The sequence below is a fragment of the Syngnathus typhle genome, linkage group LG14 (assembly GCF_033458585.1).
Source record: "Syngnathus typhle isolate RoL2023-S1 ecotype Sweden linkage group LG14, RoL_Styp_1.0, whole genome shotgun sequence".
In the NCBI taxonomy this organism is placed as follows: domain Eukaryota; kingdom Metazoa; phylum Chordata; class Actinopteri; order Syngnathiformes; family Syngnathidae; genus Syngnathus; species Syngnathus typhle.
This window is the reverse complement of record NC_083751.1, coordinates 1,599,879-1,619,871: the sequence shown is the minus strand read 5'-3', so window position 1 is coordinate 1,619,871 and position 19,993 is coordinate 1,599,879. Positions and strand designations below refer to the sequence as shown.

Sequence of the window (19,993 nt, the reverse complement as noted above, 5' to 3'; positions counted from 1 at the left end):
ACTTTCTTCTTGTTCCATCTCTAACCAGCAGATGGCGCTAATAACGCTCCAACGTCCCACCAATGGGTGTTAGTGGGATCTCATTGTGACTTGGCAGCCAGACTGGAGAAGAACCGACTCGAATTTACGTCCCGGAGGAAGTTCGGCCCAAAACGCGGTGTTTTCCGGCTTTCGTTGGCTTTCTTCTCCCTGTGTGGATACTCGAGTTGCTCAACAGATCCCGGTGCGTAATTACGCACAGAGTCACAGTCGCGGCGGTGTTGGCTGGGGCTGGCTGGGGAAAGCCGCGGACAAAGGGAAGCAGGCTGGACTCCAACTGAGAAGAGAGGACTCCTTTCGGAAGAAAAACGAGGAGTCGGAAGTCATTTTCCCCCCCGATTCGCGGAAAAATACAAGTTGGAGCGTTTTGCAGGAAAACAATTTGGACTTGAGTGAAAAGGCTTTTTGCATTCACTTCTAATTTGAAGATCCTCGGAGCATGGGGTAAGTTTGACGTTCTCTCCGCTAGTGAAGTCGGGGCTCCAGTGGAGGACATTATGAATTTAGCACGACTTGGCACGCATCTTTTCAAATTCGTCGTTTATACTGATGCGCTTGTCAACTTGACCTGCTTTCTTACAGCTTGACCCGTGTGACCCCCATAAAGGTCAAACCTACTAATAATGCCTTACGTTGAATTATAGAGCGATATTATTGACCGTAATAGAGACTTTTTTTTTTCTTTTTTTTTTTTTTAACAAGGGCTGTTTCAGTTTCACAGTCATGTGATGAAACATTCATGCCGAGGTTGCGCGTGTGTGCAGTTTACGGCAACTCCACTAATTTCCTGTTCTCTATTTCCATCCGTCGCACACACACTAGTGGAGCGCTTTTGCTGCAAAAAGTGGATACTTGCTTTGTTTGCATGGGGAAGCTCAAGCTGTGCTGTCTCTCTTCATCTGCACAGTGTATATTTGATTTGGCTTCTGCTTGCTGCCAATAGTTTACTTCAAACACACTGTGTATAATACCACAATAAACAGAATGCTATCATATTTACTAGTTTGGTTTGCCACTTGTGATTCAAGTTTAGAACTTTTTCTTCCTGATTTACTTTTGAGAAATCAGTCAAGTCAAGTAAGCCCATCGTATAAACACTGCATCCATTAACCCTTTAACATCACATAAAATGATATGGCGGGCCCTATCTGGGCCCCCGGGCCTTAGGTTTGACACCCTTGGTGAACTTTATCAGTGAAAAATGTCTTTCTTTGCCTAACCATCTTCTTTCACCCTGACTTTTTTTCTTTCTGCTGCAGAGGAGTTGCCTTCCAGCAATAAAATGTACCCGCTACACCGAGAGAGGTATTCACTCCGTTTCATAGCCATGCATGGCAGGGATGGGTAACAAGTGACCTGGAATGACCTCCCCCTCTATTATTAGCCATATTGTCTCACTGATGATTAAGATGGTAGCGGTGATTATGAGCATCCCATCACTTTTAATGGTGGACTCCATCAAAAATGTAAACATTAAGCACTGATCAAAAAAACAAATCAATTTATAATTGATCTCTTATTGTGAATATAAATGATATTTGGCTTTTCAGAAGGCCTTTTTTTGGAGCTACTGGGGATCAGTATACCTATCCCTACTTTTTTTTTTACGACAGTGACATATAATATAAATAAATGATATCAAACTGCAAATGTAAACGAAAACTCGGATAGAGACCTTGTGAGTTTGTGATTCTATAATATTTTCCCTTTCCCTTTACAAATGACCTTTTAATGTTCAAAACATGATGCTCCCCCCCTCCCTGCATGAAATTCCTTTTGTACCACGTCAGTCTCTTTTCCACATTTGTTCTTCAAAAATTTTGTTTAACTGAGGAATGACATTTTCGGAGAACAAGCGCTAATCACTGGACTCAACATGAACACATTTGCTCCTAACCAAAGTGTCTTAACGCGGCTCTCTAATGACGAGGACACACATGGAAACAATTGCCATAGAAACCTAAGGAAAGGTCGCTATTCTATCGCATCAGATAGCTTTTTTCTCAGGGAGAGTTTCAACCAATCACTGAATGTTGCTCCTGACAATGATTTTGTCTGACACCAATACCCGCAATGATGCTGAACTCATTCACCGCCATTGACGCGTATAGACGTCAAAGTTGTATTGACGTCTATACGCGTCAATGGCAGTGAACGAGTTAAGCCCACATCATGTAAAAAAAAAAAAAGTGAAATTGACTGAACATGTTTGTGACCCTTTTAATTACTGAGCTGTAATCTGCGTGTGCACACGTGCATGGATGAGCAGCAATGAGCGCGGAGGAAACAGACGTATGACCTGGAAAAGATGGCGACGGATCGATTCAGTTGACCCGTCACAGAATTGGGCGACAGAGATTTGCAATCTGGAAAATATTTTTCCTGTGCCTGCATTGCTATTGATTACAAACCTCTGATTGTAATTGTCTCTTTTAATGGAGTCAAATGAATGTTCTCATTTTTTAGGTCACAGCAAGAATTTTCTGAATTTCCCAAAAGCTGCTCAGTTTCCAATTAATTAAGCCAAATTAAATATTGGTAAAAGTGGTTATTCTATTAGATAGGTTTCTAGCGGCTGTCAAGCTGCTGTGCAGTGTTTACTCGTCCTCCCCCCGTCAAGCGCTTTAATCCCGTTTGAATCTTCTCGTTTGTGATGATTCTCCTCTGGGCTGATTAGCTTGAGAGGCTTTTCATGAAGCAAGAACAAGACCCGTAAAATAATGGAATTTTCGTATTCCCCCGTGACTGGGAGTGATAAACTGTCAATCATCACTTCTCATTAAGATGAGAGGATGATAGAGTGGAAATGTTTGGGCTGACTCATATTCGCTTAATTGCTGGGAGGATAACGAATTCACTTGGTGTCGTGTTTTCTTTTTACTGTTATTCAGTCAGATAATCGATTTTACAGCGGAAAATCAAACATGGTTATTTTAATTTGCTTTATCCATGATAATTAAAAATAACAATCATAAGAAAATCTTTTAATCAATTAATCATTTGATGTTATAAAGAACTTTTCCCAGTGAGGTGTCATTTAAATACTTGGTAAAGAACAGCCAGCTCTCAAAACAGTGAGACCGTTTTTTTTTTTTTCCTTTTATTCTGTTTTGTCATTTCTGATTCTAATTTGTGTACTTTGGGCATCATGCATATATTTTTCAATCGTTAATGGGCAGTTTGCAGAACTCGAGTGGCACCTTTTTAACATTCACCGCCTAACATGGAAAGGCCAACTGTTACTTATTAAGTTATACTTATTTTCTTGAATAAAAAAAACAAAAAAACTAGGTTTCACCAGTTACTCTCTATCTGGTACAACAGTGGACCCAAATTACACCCAGAGGTGTCTTGGCTCTGCCGCTTTTGTCTCTTATTGCAGCTTCAGCAACAATAACTATTGTTTGTATGCAAATGTTGGGTCATTTCAAGCAAATCCACATGGAACAATGCTTCATATAGCCACTGCCGACCCATATGAAAGAACCTTTTTCATAAGATCAGCCAAAGAGCTGGCCCATATTATTCTAATTACCATGACAAAAGTCTAATCATGGCATCTCATTGCATACATGAACACAGGGAAATATTCACACAGCTTTACCCTTCAACGAAATGATTCTCAATCCATTCTTTGATTCATCTCGAACCTCAAATTGACTTAAGCGAAATTTCCCATTAAAATGCTGTATTGTTACAATTGTTACAAAATAGAAGCAGAAGTTAAAAAGTTCCACATTTGAAACAATAAAACACTTTAAACAGTCTCGATAATGAATTCCACAGCGCCTCATAGATCTTATTTTACATTACAGTGTAAAAAGAAAATTACACGGGGCGTGAATATCCTCATAATTCAACTATTGATGCATTTATTTTTTTTAAAAATACAGAACATTCCATTCTTATCTTTTAAATCAGCATTTATCGACTAAGAATCCATTCTGTTGCCTTTCTTGTCAGTCAAAAGCAGTGAGCGTGTCGCCTGTGTTGAAACGGGGTCATTAACATGCAATATTCATGCATTTCAAAGGGAGCAGCCCATCTTCAGCGCCCGAGCTCACGTTTTCCAGATCGACCCGGCTACGAAACGCAACTGGCTGCCGGCCAGTAAGCATGCGGTCACCGTGTCCTTCTTCTACGATGCCAGCCGCAACGTCTACCGCATCATCAGTGTGGGCGGGACGAAAGTGAGTGAGTTGCCGGAGCGCTCAGAGAATTCATCTCGCAACACAGCGCTTTGATTCAGGCGTGACTAAGTTTCATGGAGTTACTTTAGATCACTGCTGATGATTTAGAAGCGCTTGTGAATTGTGTCTTGCATTTCCACTGCTTTGAAAAGCTTTTAGGCGTTATGCTAGACTAATTCCCACCCATCAGATGGTTCACTTGACAAAAGTTAGTGAGCATACATTCTAAAATCTTTTTCCACTTAGCTCTTTTATTGGATGCTTGTGGGACAGAACAAAAATGTCACAGTGAATATAGAAAACAAAAGAATCGACCTCACTGTTTGAATACTTTTAATTTCTTCATAATAAAGTGCCTTTTGACTTATTTCAGTCTTGAACGATATTTAGTTTGACCTAAACATGAATAAAAAAAATCAGTTGAATCGATCTTTGTTTTGGTGATAGAACCTATTATTTACATTCCCATTTATTTCAATGGTAAACATTATCTTGGTTTGTGAACTTTGCCGTTTGTCAGCTGCGTTCGAACCGTTTTATTCTGTCCATAGGCCATCATCAACAGCACCATCACCCCTAACATGACCTTCACCAAAACCTCCCAGAAGTTTGGTCAATGGGCTGACAGCCGGGCCAACACCGTTTACGGCCTTGGCTTTTCCACAGAGCAGCAGCTGCAGCAGGTAACAATGAAAACATTGATTTATAAGCAAAATAAATGAGGACGTGTTTGATGGTAAAACATACATTCATTCATGCGTTTACCGTAATTTTCGGACTATAAGTCGCGTTGTTTTTCATAGTTTGGGTGGGTGGGGGGGCGACTTATACTCAGGAGCGACTTAAATACATGTATATGTTTTTTTCCACTTTCTTGGGCATTTTATGGCTGGTGCGACTTGTAGTCCGAAAATTACGGTATATTGGAGCAGTGAATTTTGAGTATATGCAGGCAGACTTACAGCTGTGTCTCGTCTTCCACCTTCAGTTTGCAGAACAATTCAAGGAGGTGAAGGAAGCGGCCCGGCTGGCCAGAGAGAAATCTCAGGAGAGGTACGAACTGGCCAACCCTGCTCTCAACATCGCCGCCCCACAGGTAAATGATTAGCGCCGATGTACACTGAAGAATAAATACATTTCTTCAATCAAAAGTACAAAATGGCAAATTTGTCGGTCTGGAATGGGGATGCAATTGGACCTGACCACTCAAGAGACAATATGACCTTTTTTTTTTTTTTTTTTTTAACCAAATGCCAGCACTGCAGGTTGGAACATATCCAGATCAACACTGAGCATTTTTTTTTCTATTTGAAACACTAGATACAAAATAGGGGGTGATACTTTTTTCCATTAAGGCTTCTGCTTTGGAGAAAAGCATCTCTAAAGAGGGCTGAACTCCGTACAAGCATTCTAGAGAGCAAGGCAGAACATCTGAATCCTTCATAATTGAAGGCAATTTCGAGGATAATGACGAGATTTTATCCTGCCAACACTTTTGATTTTAGCCTTGACATGTTGGACTTTTGTTGTCACCCTGCAATAATAATGGATTGCGTTCACATAACAAACACACCATGTTGCATGCACGCGGAGGAAACGTCATAAGCGGCGACGCTATTGACTGCTAGCGAGTCTTTTAAGTGTTTGTGCCAGCGCTTGTCACAACATGGTGAGCACAAGAAATCAATATATACATGTATTGCTGCACTGCTTCACTCTGAGAGGTGTTTATGAGATTTTTATTATTCTTATTATGAAACAGTGCCCACTATAACCACAATAGGAAATGAATAACTATGGCTGCATCGGAAAACTGGGAAAAAAATGAAACTGTGAAAAACAATGCAATGTTGAGAAAGGCTTTTAAATTATTCTGTTGATCGTTCTTAAAAAGAACTTCAATCATTTTTTGACATTTATGCTAGATTGAGTTGGAGACAGACCAAAGACTGGAAGGTTAAAGCGAGTTTCTTTTTCTGATTATCTTCACCTAAGTGCAGTAAAGCAATGATAAAAAAAGAAAATATTTTCAAATCATGGAAAGAATATCGCCGCGTCACATTCGGACTGTATACAGTGAACTCGAAAATGAAACGACAAAGAACAAGTCATGGCATGACTCAGTCTAGTTTTCTTTCGAAAAGAAGGCCAGATGAAGTATTTTGTGTGAGTGGGAAATGAAATTCCTGCCCCTGCCTGTCTGCTTGGCATACAAGAGCTGCCGTACAATGGAACAGTGAGTGCAGTGTCGAAAAGCAAACCAGCACATGCAAACCTCACTCTTGTCTCATTCATGCGAATAAACCTTGTAACGTTTATTTGATGCATCGTAGCTACAACTTATGACTGAGATGTCACTCAACTGGTGGCTGAGAGCTTGTATCACCATGGAAACCAGAAACCCCCATACAGTATATGCAAAGACACATCAGAATTATTAAATTCTACCGTAGATGTGGCAGCTGGTTCGTTTTTTTATTCTATTTTATTAATTTTTTTTAATCTCAGTTTGATTAACGGAAGACTTGTCAATTAGAGCAAGTTTGAGTTATTTTTTTTTATGTCCTGGGTTGACCCAGCTTCTTAGCCATAGTCAGGCTGCAACTTACTTATGACCCTAATTATTATCCCCACCACATAAAAAAAAAAAAAAGATACATCTGGCAAAAAATTGAAAAACATACACAGCTGTTCTATTTGATTTTTTGCTTCAGTCAAGCTTAAGTTGGTCTCATACATGAGCAGATGTGCAATATGACGACAGCAGGCAGTAAGGTGTAGTCTTCTAAAAGGTCAGAAGTATTTCATATACTCGGCATGAATTTTCATTTCTATCTTATTCAGGCATTTTAATCAACTGTTTGCTTAAAGCAGAAGTCAGTGGGATTTTTTTCCCCCTCTACAAGAGCCTATGTGTCTCAACCAGTCTGAATAATATTGACTTTATGGAATATAAATTAAGCCGAAACATCCAGCAATTTTCCCCCATCTTAGATGGCTGCCATTTTGTCCTCTACTACCTGCTGTCAAGTGAAAATCACAGTGCCCACATCTTGCAAATGTCACGGCTGTTTTTTTTTTCATTTGAAGAGCAAGGTAGAAATTTCGAGGGGCATTTTAGCTTTAATAATAAAAAATAAAACACCTCCAAAATACCACCATACCATCTCTATAGTTCCTTCCATTATTTTATTCTGGAAGTGTTAGGTGCCCCAATACCTTTTGTCTACAAAGTAAAGTACATATCATGTCAAGTGGATTCAAAAGTAGCTGTCATTTTGCCCGCCCTCTAATTGGAACCTCCATCATGTCAACTATGCAGATGCAGGAAGAAAGGGAAACGCTCATTTATATTTTAAAATAATATCTTGCCATTGAAACCGTGCTAAAATAAGTGTGTGAGGAGGCGGGGGTCCGGTTCCGTGAGGGCCCAGGTGATTCAAGGGAAGCCTTGCATGGAGCCATGAATAAATGATGGCAGCTTGTGGTCTCAATGAAGCCCCAAATGTGCAGACAAGAGTCTTTTCTATCAGCTCAGCAAAATGGACCGAGACTTGGATAAATAAGTCAACAGTATAATGCACTTTGAAAAACACCAGTGCAGACCCATCACGATAAAAGCTCTCAAGTTTGTATTTAAAATATCCGGCATGTCGCATTGCAAAGCTTCTTCCCCATTTTTTTTCCAGTCCATTCTTTGACAACACACTGAAGAATAATGTATTTCCATTTTCTTGATTTTAGTAAGAAAAAAAAAAAACACTTGAAAGATACAATACAAATTTTATGACAGCCAGCTTGAGGAGAAGTTTCAATTTCACATCCAGCAGACATGACTGTTTATTCATTTTCTTCTTTGTCTCCTTTTCACTGATGCGTCCATCACGGGATGTCAACACCATTTCAGCTGTCTCAGGTATGTGACAGGTCTCCTAAAGCAATATTAGCTTAGACATTTTGATGCTATTCTTTCATCTGTGTGCTGCTTAGATGATCCTTGCTCAATAATTAATCTGCTGTCTGATCAGATCTGACTTGAGAGCAAATGTAGCTTCAGAACGCTGCTTGTGCTTTCTACAAGGGGGTCTTTGTTACTACTGGCAGCTAAATTGCAAAAATATATATATATATGATGGAGACATTGAAATCCATCCATTTAGTCATTTTGTTCGCTATTTAAAATGTAAAGTCCCATTTTTACACAGACACTTATTCTGAACATCATCCTAATTTTTTTCTGCCCCTGTAAATGTTGCACCATCAAACAAAATATCGTATTTAACTGAAAAATCCCTCCAATACTTGATGTCAAAACCCTGCAGAGCAGAAATTCTTGAAAAGATCCTCTCGAGTCTTTGAACTTGACTAATGAGCTGTTGGTAGTTTGTGCAAGAGTATCTCAAGTCTCATTCCCACTTAGCCTGAAAGAGAGCGAGCGAGCAACATGAAGGGGGGGGGGGGGGGGGGGGGGGATATGTGCTGCATCTGTAATCCTGTTTAGGACTTAAAATATGGATCCACGTCGTGTGAATTATTCAATTTTGTGTATTTGCAAGCAATCCCTTTGGCACTTGGCCGCATTTATTCTGTTTTGCTGCTTTTAGGTTTTTGTGCTAGGGCATCCTGCTCCTTTTACATGTGCGGGCCTTGTCTTTAATTGCATGCCTCCATATGGACGCACAGAACTGCAAAGATAATACTAGATATTACATCGTCCTCCTTGGGGGACAATACGGAAAGACTCGCTCAAATTAATATTACAAGGCTTTTTCCACATGAAGTGCACGAGTGGAATGCTGCTCGGGAAAAAATATATATATATATTATATTATATTATTACAGCTAAAATCCGATTTTCTCATATTCAGACAAATTTGTGGGCTAGAAAGTTGATATCGTCTAGTTGAATTATGCATTAAGCTTCCTCTATAGATTTCCCTGTGCTGCAATTGTATTGAAGTGATATGCTTCCACCGGTTCTTGTCGCTCGCTCTAGGAGCTGTCGGACGACCGTCATTCCCCGCCGCTGCTGACAGTTAACGGTCCCGGGGAGGAAAAGCTGTTTCGAAGTAAAAGTGCAGAAGTGGAGCTGACAGTGGAGAAGGAGAGAGTCAAGAAGATGTTGTCTGAAGGGTAACGACACCTATACATCTTCATCTTCTCGAAAATTCTCCAGGGTGCCAACGTTGATTAAAAATGCATTTACAACTTGAAAATCAGGCAAAAGATTCTGCTGAGTTTTAATTGACAATGCCAGATAGATATTGATCGATTCTAATTTGTCGTAGTCTAAAGCCGCACTGACGTTTCTAACGTGTAGCTTCATTATGAAACCCACAAAGGCTATAATTATGCAGATGGACGAGATTGCTTCGAAAGCATCATGCGCTTAAAAGTCTCTTAAAGCCAAACTGGTCCTTGGATATTGACTCTTAAATAAGTGGCCATTTCAAGGTACTTCACATATGCATGCATGCCCTGCTCAGAAGTTGAAAATATTGCAGTGGCGCAGACACTGAATGATTGCGTCACTCAGATTAAAAAAAAAAAAAAAAACTTTGCCTGGAGGAGATTTTGTCCTTGTGTTTGGGGAAGGAAACAAAAAAAGCGTTTAGCGCAGCACTTGAATTTTTTGAAATGACATTCAAACCTGTTTGTTTTGGGTGCCTCTGCCCTTTCACTGATCTGTATGATATTAAGAAGGAGAAAAAAAAAAGGCTTCATAAGCCACTGTTATCCAGATGCATTTATTGAATGACTCCCATAAGCCTTTTCCTCTGTTGCTATGGTGAGTAGCTATACGGTTGCTACGCTGTGCAAAGATGTGACGTCATGTATTTCCAAGGCTCTCTGATTTATTTGCTACCCTCACTAAATCCTGACCTTTACCACCCACCCATTCATTCTAACTGACTTTTCTCCATGATCCAATGATGACATGATCAGCCAAATGTATTTAAAGAAATTACTCGTGCTCTTTTAAACTCCAGGCCCGGGGGCCAGATCCGGCCCGCCATGTCATTCTACATGCCCCGCGAGATGTGTAGTCAATAAAAATGTTGAGATTTTGTACTATTTTTTTTTTACCCTTTTTACAGTAAGTTGAACAATAATTGAAGAAAATATTACAAAACTAATAAGCCATCTTTTTCTTGTGTACCGTAATTTTCGGACTATAAGTCACGGTTTTTTTTCATAGTTTGGGTGGGGGGGCGACTTATACTCAGGAGCGACTTATATACATATATGTTTTTTTTCACTTTTTGGGCATTTTATGGCTGGTGCGACTTATACTCCGGTGCAACTTATAGTCCGAAAATTACGGTATATGTATTAATACGAGACGAGGTAAAGTGAGATGAACTTTGACCCTTTTTTTTCTTGGGTCATGTTAGAGAAAAGGTGAGCAGCAATGTATGAAAGGTTTTGAGTCAAAGTGTGAAAAAGACTGCTCCCGCTAAAAAGCCTTCTTTTTTTTTTTTCTTCTGCCCCTAGGTCCATGTGTGAAATCAACCTTGAGGCAGAGCTCTTCACCTTACAGGACAGTAACGCCAAGCTGGTGGCAGCGCTGCAGGAAGCCAACGTCAGCGTGGAGCAATGGAAGCAGCAGTTGGCCGAGTACCAGGAGGAGACGGATCGCCTTAGAGACCAGGTGGGCCAAGTTTCATTCAACCGCCAACTGATAGGAACGGAATCCTCGAGTGGTGATCAAATATTTCAAACTCGCAATTACCGTATTTTCCGGACTATAAGGCGCACCTAAAAACCTCAAATGTTCTCAAAAGCCAACAGTGCGCCTTATAGTCTATAGTATATTGCGCCAATTTAAACTGGCCCGAAGCATTGTGTCATGAAATCAATCATAAGTGGCCCGCTGAAGACTATGAATCATGAATCAAAAAGACTATGGATCATTATTTTCTGATTATAAAGTAATTTGTTGCGTCTGAAGTTGAAATAAAAAAGATAAAATGGAGAATGATTTGATTTGGATTAAAAATCTGACATGATGTATTAACGGTGCGCCTTATAGTCCGGTGCGCCTTATATAAGGACAACGTTTTAAAAGGAGCCATTCATTGAAGGTGCCCCTTATAGTCTGGTGCTCCTTATAGTCCGGAAAACACGGTAATTGACATCACATCCTACAGGTGCCACAAGATATTGGAAAATCATTCAAACCATCAACTAATCGATGACCGAATTAATCCAGTCATCATTTTTCAGACACTACTTATGAAACTGCCTTTTTTTTTTTATATATCATGCTACGAGTTGTGCGAGAGTCCAGTTGAAGGTTACCCCTCATATGGACACACATCCACACACGCTCTGCTGCAAAGTCAACCAGGTGGTTGGAACTAGATCAGGCCTCCAGGGTTTGGGGGGGGGGGGGGGGGGGGCGGGGGGAGACACCCTACTCTGTCCGGCTTCTCTGCCCCACTTAGAGAGACATGATGAATTACCGTTAGGACTCCAGGGATCCTTTTGACTCCCTCGTCTCATATAATTGTCATTGTTTTGCGGAGGAACGAGGGCTATATTTGACTATATGTACATAGAATAAAATTTATTTTATGGTATTGCTGCACAATCTAATGCTATCCAATATAGGGGCTGTATAAAATAAAAATCTTAGTCAAAGGGTAACCATGCTAGATTTGGATGGATTGATTGATTTAGAGAAAAATTAATTTCGCAATCTGCACCACGCCACCAAAAAGGTGTACCTAATCAAATGCCAGTTGAGTGTGTTTACTGAAGCAACCTTTTTTTTTTCCTACTATCCTTGTTGACTGTCAGTTTGATTGATATCAGCGTGATCCCTTTCTTCACGAGGAGCTCACATTGAGCTTTAGGGGAGACAATTGCGGCTGTCACGTATAGAAAAACACAAGTGCATGGCTTTTCCGGGGCTCCACCAGGATATGGCGTATTAGCATGAAAATGAAAAATGTCCAAATGGGCCGGAAACCTGTTTAACATTTCATACACCTTTGTATTCATTCATCACTCACTGGAGCAAACAATTTATGCGTCAACAATTTGCAGTTATCAAAATGAGTCATGCACAGATTTGGAATCTTTATTCTCTTGGCAAGCCGCTTCAATTGAGGGTAATTTTCAACGTTGGTTGCTAAGCTTGCTATCTTTTGCAAATGAATGAACAAACAAGATTATCAATACCTTTGGCTGTAATTGTTTTGTCTATGATCATTTTAACTCAAGCAACTTGGATGATTTATCGTCACTAATCGATGACGAGAGTGTCGAGTGAAATTTATCGATGCAGCCCTTAATCACAGAAACGTCTCAAAGGGCTTCACGTATCACAATCGGCAAGAATTATCGACATCTCCTGCTCTTAATCTCGTATTTAAATGCGGAAACATGCAGACAAAGTGGATGCAACAGCAGCTATATAGTGCGTAAACAACATTTTGATCATAGTTTAGTATTTTTATTTATTTTTTTATTAATACGTTTATTCAGATGGCAATTGAACGCTCCAATTAAGGTCAAAGGTTTAACGGCCCGTGACGGAAAACTGCAAACAAGTCGACTTAGTCGTTTACGCATGATAGCTCACCACCCTATTTATTTATTTCATCTGATGTTTGTTTCATTGCCGTGACTACTGCCAAGGGGCAAACTAGATTGACATGATTTGTATTCTTATTTGTCTTTTGATTTACTAAAGGCAACACATTTAAAGAATAGGCAAAAAGTGTTTTTTTTTAAGCCAGTGCTTTGTTTTGCTATCTTTTAATTTATATTGCTTCGAAACGACAACACAACAGCTGGAAAGGTTAAACCGAGAGCCATGTTTGGAAAAGAAAAATGATGTGTTCCACCTAATTAGGTGAATTTCACGTTTACTCCAGCGCGCTTCATGAAAAATGATGCAAAATACTTTTTTGGGTCGACGACTCGACGCTCTATGACAACTTATGAAAAGAGCAAGTCATTGCTAAATAATACACAGTAGCTGTCGCCCCTTATTTTCTTTCTATGTCCCGGTGAGAAAATGTGTTGCTCTATTAATTATCGGAGTATTGTGTTGTAGGTGGCAGAATTGGAGACACAGCTTGGCCATCCTGCTGCTGCTGCTCACACTGATAAGGAGGAGCTTAGCCGCTCACTGGAAGAGCTGGAAGCTCTGCTTAGTGCCAAAGACCAGGTAAGACACAAACTGTTCAAAAAGATGAAAATAGAAATTGCTAGCAATATCTGTACTTCTTAAAATTTTAGTATTGACACATCAAGTCCATCCACGATTTGTCTTTGCGGGCCACATAAAATGATGTGATGGGCCGTTTCTGGCCCCCCCGGGCCTTAGGTTTGACACCTATTCTGTCATGGCAACCACTTAGCGCTAAAGATCCCCTAGTTGTTACTTTCCAATGTCTGTCACATCGGAAAATTTAAAAGTACCGTAATTTTCGGACTATAAGTTGCGGTTTTTTTTCATAGTTTGGGTGGGGGGGGCGACTTATATACATATATGTTTTTTTTCACTTTTTTGGGCATTTTATGGCTGGTGGGACTTATACTCAGGTGCAACTTATAGTCCGAAAATTACGGTATCCTGCTGTGTGATAAAATACTTGTTTTATAAGAAAGAAAAAAGTGTGACGCTCTATGGTAACGTTTTTGCTCGAACCATTTACAGGAAATACACAGTCTACAGAGCAAGAGAACTGATGTGGGGGAGCTGGAGAGGGAAAGAGAAGAGGCCATTCAGAGACTCCAGGTAAGTTGTTTTGTTTCTCACTTCTTTTGCCAAGCGGCGCCATATTGCAATTAACAGCTTGGGAACAGCTTGTCTGGCCACAAAATGAGAACTAACGCATTTCGAACTCCGAGTGTTGCGACTAAAAGCTTCGGCTTTTGTTGTTGTTTTTACAACGTGCTCGCTTTGCCGCTTCATTAAAAGACTGCCGTTCTCCATCTCCTCGTCAGACATGATTAAAAAGCAATCCTGTGGAATAAATGGACTAGATTTAGAAAGGCCATGTTGTAATTGTGCTTCCGTCAGCTTTGGCGTGTCGACGCTTCACTCGATGGTCAAAGACACGGAGACGTTAAAAAAAAAAAACGGATGCCGACGGGCACTTTAACCTGTTTTTGATCAAATCGAAAACAAAAGAGCCACACATGCAAATTTCAGAGAAAGGTCACACAGATAAGATTCTAACCCAAAAACCTTGAAAAGAAGCAACAACTACAGCATTAGGTTTCATTATGTTGCTTTCTTAAACAATGGCGACCTCTGCTGGCACAAACGGGAATTACAGTATGCAGAATTCAGAGTTTCTTTGCTCACTGATGTCATTGGCTTTCTTTGGAGGACTTCAAGGACAAAACAAATCACTTTTCCATCGCAATGCGGGAAGTATGGCTAATGCATACTGCTTAGCCTTGATGAGGTGATCTATCATTTTTCGCCCCGCTGTCACTTTTGATTTATGCATATTCTTGATTAACCTTTCCTGCCTTTGTGCCCATTTCATAAACTGCTCATTGAGAATTCACCGCAGCCTCAATTGCCACTTTAAATCTGCATTATTAACAAATGAAGGGGCCCAAGAACATGACACCAGCCCATTCAGAAGAAACTGAAGTCGCCCATTTGTTTTTTTCCAGGAACTAGAGAGACGAAACACAGAGCTGGAGGCTCAAATCAAGAGCACCGAAAAGACGCTGGCCTTCAGCAGGGAAGAACAAAAAAAGGCAGAGGTGGACGTCCGGCATTTCCTCGAGGCCCTCGACGTCAAAATATGCGACCTGAGTGACTTGAGACAAAGTCTGGCAAACCTTGTTGATAAGTAATCCCGACTGAAGAAGTCCGGGTGCATCTCCACAGTCAAGGCGCATTTCCTCCTCCACTCTAGTCTCATTTGTATTTGGCCGACGCAGCAGATCTTAATAAAATCATTGTGTGCAAGAGAAACCTCTTCTAGGTGCAATGCGCACAAGGAAGCATCTGGGCTTTATATTACACCATGAGCAAATTTATAGCACATTGAGAACAAAATTTAGTGGAATAAAACTAAATACTGCTTAGCATATGCATTTTTTTTTTTTTTTCAAAAACAAATTAGTTTCCAGACACATTATGGGCCTATCACAATAGTTGGTTTATAGACAATAATATTTATTTTTTGCAATGCATCACATTTCTAGTTCTGATTTCGGAATGACTTCCATTGTCCTCAACTGTGGAAAATGCACCCGATTGGCAGTAGGTCAGGGAAGGGACAAACGGATATCAAATAGATATCAAAAGCCTGATTACAAGTCAGCCACAGTTCAGCATCAGCAGCCAGACGCTCCATCTATCTGCGGACCACCAACATGCATTATTCCCTCACTTAGTTCCCCGCTCTCCACCTCGTCTATTATTCAAGTCGACCCGTGGCGTGAGCTTAGAAATTGAAACACGAGCAATCTCACAACCAGAGTTGCACTTGATTATTTGTGCCAAGTTGGACTTTGTTTACACGTCAGTATTGCAGTGGTTAGTTTTAGCATCAGTAAGTGCTAAAAGCTTTTTAGGAGAGAGCACTGCAAGATCTCTGCAGTACCAAGTAATGTGAAATGATGGAAGTGACTGATTGATACAAGCACAAGTGCAGTCGATTTCCTAAATGGGTACTTAACTGAGCGGCCTGTCAGCTTTGTGAAACTGATGCATAAAAAAAAAAAAAAAAGCTTCGTATCGCCTCGTTTTTATGTAATCTGGGTACAAAAAAAAGCGCAGGCTATCAGCACAGCTCACCATTTAACTTGCTTTAATTGTGTTTTAAACGGCCTTGTCACAAATCTAGAACTTTGTTTTATAGACGAGTTTATATACGAATTTCTGCTCCACCATGATTTTAGCAGAGTCGACTAAATCGGACCTCAGAAGCCTTCTTGAATTAGCAATAACATTTCATGTTTGTGTTTTTTACATTTTGGGTTTTGGAAAAAACTTTGTTCACCTTGGCATAACTGCAGTGGTCCCCAACCTTTTTTGCGTGTCAGAAATATTTTTGTGGACCGGCCTTTATATCAATAAATAATACATTGATATCAATAAATAATACATTTATCATAAATATATAAATTGGATGAAATAAAAATGATACGACTGGCATAAAAACAAGTATCAACAACATGAAAATAAAACTCACCATTCCGTTGAATTAGTGGGAGCGTCATCGTAATCGGAGACAATGACACCCACCCCAAGGCTGGCTCCATGTGCCCAAGCACTTTTGAAGGCTTCATTGCCGCCATACTATGCAGACTTGGTGTGTCAGTCACCTGTGGCGGTGATAAATCCATATTTAAAGTAGGACTTTGTTTTAAATGCAGCTTTTACTTTTCTTAGAAATCGTAGCCTCTTCTTCTTCCGTCTCCTTATATCCGTTTCTTGCTCATTTTTGCAAGCTTCGCGGGCTCGACTGGTGGGGACGAGCTCCTTGACCTGTGTCAAGAGACGCAGCTGCACTGACGGATGTAATTGGGAGATAATCGCCATTTTTTTTTTACATTTTTCAGAATAAATTCTTACTCATTTTTGCTAGCTTTGCAGGCTCGACTGGGGAAACCTGTTGCATGACCAGGACGAGTGTCTTGACCTGAATTAACTGATAGTCGATTAAAAAAATATTTTTTATTTTCTGTGCGGCTTGGCGGCCCGGTACCAGTCCGCGGACCAGGGGTTGGGGACCCCTGTACTACTGCATTCATTCAGCGTGATTTAAAAATATCGAATCAGCTCCTCATCCTGAGCACTGCAGTTTAGAACACTTAATAGCACAAAAGCCTATTCAGGTATATTTTTCAAATTGAGTTTATCTTCCACTCAATCTTCTTCTCCGTGTTGGCTAAGTTTATAATCACTTTTGACCAATCACTTTCACTTGTGACATTCTTTACAAAAAAGTACACAATATTGCATTCGGGTTGTTTGCTTGTATACACCCAAGGTTGACTCCACCTCATATTTGACTTCTGATGATTCCATTGTGGCAATGGCAAACTGGTAACACGAGATCAAAAATGAGAATTTGCTTTTTACAGACTTGTCTTGCTAAGCAGTGCAACACCTGAAGCACAAGTGTCACCACCTAAAATGGAATTTTCCATTCCACCTTCATAGTAAAGGACAGAATTCTGTTCACTTGTTACAACTGCATTTTATTCAATTTATACGTTCGAGTAAATAGTTCTGTTCCTAAGCATTGGTAGATTTAAAAAAATGATTCAATTCAAGCTGTTTGTGAGATAAAATTGCTTATATTTGTAGAAGTCGTATTAAAACTTTTGACCGTTTGAGCATGCTGTCTTTTACTGATGTGTTGTTACCGTGACTGTTACACCTTTCCTAAGGTTACTATTGCTAAAAAAACTAATTGAAGGATCCACTCAATGAATTACAGCAACCAGTGAAGTGGAATTTTCTGAAATTTATTTAACACAATGTGGCGTGCACAGCTGACCCAGTATAAATGTCTACTTCAGCTTCTTCTTGGGGCGAAGGTTGTTGGTGTGTCCACACTTCTTCTTACGGCAGTTGACGGCACGTGGGTGCAGACGGGCGTAACACCTGAGAAGGTCAAACGTATTCAGAAGACCATCTTGAAGCACAGTTGAGCTTGTTAAAAATCCAAATCGGGGGATTCCAGAACTTACTTGCGGCAAATCATCTTGTCGCAGTTGTACTTCTGAGCCAGCTGTCTGAGGGAAGGCTCAATGATGCCGCCACGCAGACGCAGCACCAGATGAAGAGTGGATTCTGTAAAAGAGCAATTATAATTAAAGTGAGGAATCCTTTCTTCAGGGCAAAGGTCGACAAGACCTACCTTTCTGGATGTTGTAGTCAGACAAAGTGCGTCCATCCTCCAACTGTTTGCCAGCAAAGATCAGACGCTGCTGATCAGGGGGGATTCCTACAAATTAGAAGGCATATATCAAATCATAACATTAAGAAATAAAATCACTGGATCAGAGTACTTCACGTATTCATTGAAGGTCTTCGGAGTCCATAGTACAATTTAAGACTTACAAATAGGGTTGATAAATAGTTCTTCAGAGATGGCTGCTCACCTTCCTTGTCTTGGATCTTTGCCTTGACATTTTCGATGGTATCGCTGGGCTCGACCTCAAGGGTGATGGTCTTACCCGTCAATGTCTTCACGAAGATCTGCATGTTTGCAGGCTGCGGAGGATTAGGAGAGCGATGTTACCGCTAGGTTAGGAGAGAATCAACTCAAATCTCAGGCTACCCGGCTTCTTCAATCTAACACGAAATCGCCGACTGACATATGTATCTTTGTTATTGTTAATTGACGTTTTTTATAACATAGTCCAAAGCCTTATGACAAAGCCGGCGTGTACCGACTAGAAGTTTGCAGCATAGTCGGCTAAAGCTAACGTCGGGCTAAAGCTAGCTAAATGTGAACAGCGGCCTCGCCACATGCTGACTGCTAGCGTAAACCGATGACAACTATAGGCTTTTACACTCGTACACTTTATTTTGTCACGATTCACACTACCGTAAAACTGTGATCGAATGATCAAAATGTAATTTTTGCCCAAGTAATGTTTATTTGGATGACTTCGTTGGAGAAATAAGCATTGGACAAAAATCCTACCCACCAGCCGCTAGCTGAGCCTCAACGAAAAGAGACCGGAAATAGCCGTCACAATATTACGTCACTTCCCCCGCCTTGTTTCCTCCAAAGTAAAATCCCATTGTTATTATTTTGGGGTCAAAATTCCGCTAATTATGTCAGTGAATCACCGAAATATAGTTTATTAGTATCGATTTAAAGGTATAGTATTTGTACGGCACGTGAATATTTTTTGACGATTTTTTACTTGTACATGCTGTTCCTCGGAGTTGTTTTGAATGTTAAATTTGAGTGTTTTGCAACATTTTTCATATTCAAATGAAAGAAAAGCATATACTACTTTATACAGTTGAGGAGGACTATGACGTGTAACAGTCAACTTTTTTAGGCTGAAAAATATATTCAGCACACAACAGTGTGCCAAATACATACCAAATACATACCAAATACATTGAAACATGTAGTATGATTTTTCATTCAATAAAAAAATGGAAAATACATGAAAAACCAAACATTCATTTGAGGGCTTTTTTAACACTTAGGTGCTTCTAAGTCATTTGAGATATCCCAAGATGAACCTAACCTTGTGGGATTTCCAAAAGTAGTTATAATATGTTAATGTTTCCCACGTTTCTAGGAAGTCACTTGCCCGTCTCTTTTCAGTTTTATATACACAGAACTTGACCTGGCTTATAATTAAATAAGCATTCCCAAAAGACGTGCAGATACACATGCAATGAGTGCGGAGTGCGAAATTAGGCCATTTGAAAGTCCAAACTTTTCAGTTATGTGGTTTAAACATAAACCTCTTCTGAAATATTCAAAGGCATAGACTCTGTCACCTACTTCAACCCTGTTGACACTGTCAACTCCAAGATGGTTGCTGTGTGTTTTGCAGAAAGGGTTATTCAGCATGACTGAGATGACATCAGCCCAAAAAACAATCCGTGTTGTCGTGCAAACATAGCCTTGACCTTAACATGCAAGCTTGTAAAACAAATCGTTGTCGACAAAGTGTGGTCGTTATAAACAATGCATTTTAGAAGTTGCAGAAAGAAACTAAACTGCAGACTAGCGAGTTGTTTTTACCACAAAATGTTTTTTTCACTCAGTGATCATTATAAATTAAGTTATTTT

General features: G+C 40.1%; 2 protein-coding genes across 4 annotated transcripts; one reads left to right on the top strand and one right to left on the bottom strand.

Moving 5' to 3' along the window:
• The first annotated feature begins 48 nt into the window (after positions 1–48).
• homer3b (homer scaffold protein 3b) lies at positions 49–17,555 on the top strand. 3 transcript variants are annotated; one of them, XM_061297639.1, is made up of 11 exons: positions 49–483; positions 1,299–1,344; positions 4,073–4,229; positions 4,781–4,912; positions 5,218–5,325; positions 8,137–8,145; positions 9,226–9,362; positions 10,725–10,881; positions 13,297–13,410; positions 13,903–13,983; positions 14,877–17,555. In XM_061297639.1, exons 2-11 carry the CDS (start codon positions 1,322–1,324, stop codon positions 15,060–15,062), a joined length of 1,104 nt encoding a protein of 367 aa, XP_061153623.1. In that variant the 5' UTR covers positions 49–483; positions 1,299–1,321; the 3' UTR covers positions 15,063–17,555. The 3 variants fall into 3 exon arrangements, with proteins under 3 accessions (XP_061153623.1, XP_061153624.1, XP_061153625.1); XM_061297640.1 differs by lacking the exon at positions 1,299–1,344 and having other exon boundaries at positions 50–483; XM_061297641.1 differs by lacking the exons at positions 49–483; positions 1,299–1,344 and having other exon boundaries at positions 4,094–4,233.
• Positions 17,556–17,674: 119 nt separating this feature from the next.
• On the bottom strand, positions 17,675–18,973 carry uba52 (ubiquitin A-52 residue ribosomal protein fusion product 1). Its single transcript, XM_061297642.1, has 5 exons — positions 18,882–18,973; positions 18,330–18,441; positions 18,086–18,172; positions 17,916–18,018; positions 17,675–17,829 (listed from the first exon to the last, which is right to left on the bottom strand). The coding sequence occupies exons 2-5, from the start codon at positions 18,430–18,432 to the stop codon at positions 17,736–17,738; spliced, it is 387 nt and encodes a 128-aa protein (XP_061153626.1). The 5' UTR covers positions 18,433–18,441; positions 18,882–18,973; the 3' UTR covers positions 17,675–17,735.
• Positions 18,974–19,993: the final 1,020 nt, after the last annotated feature.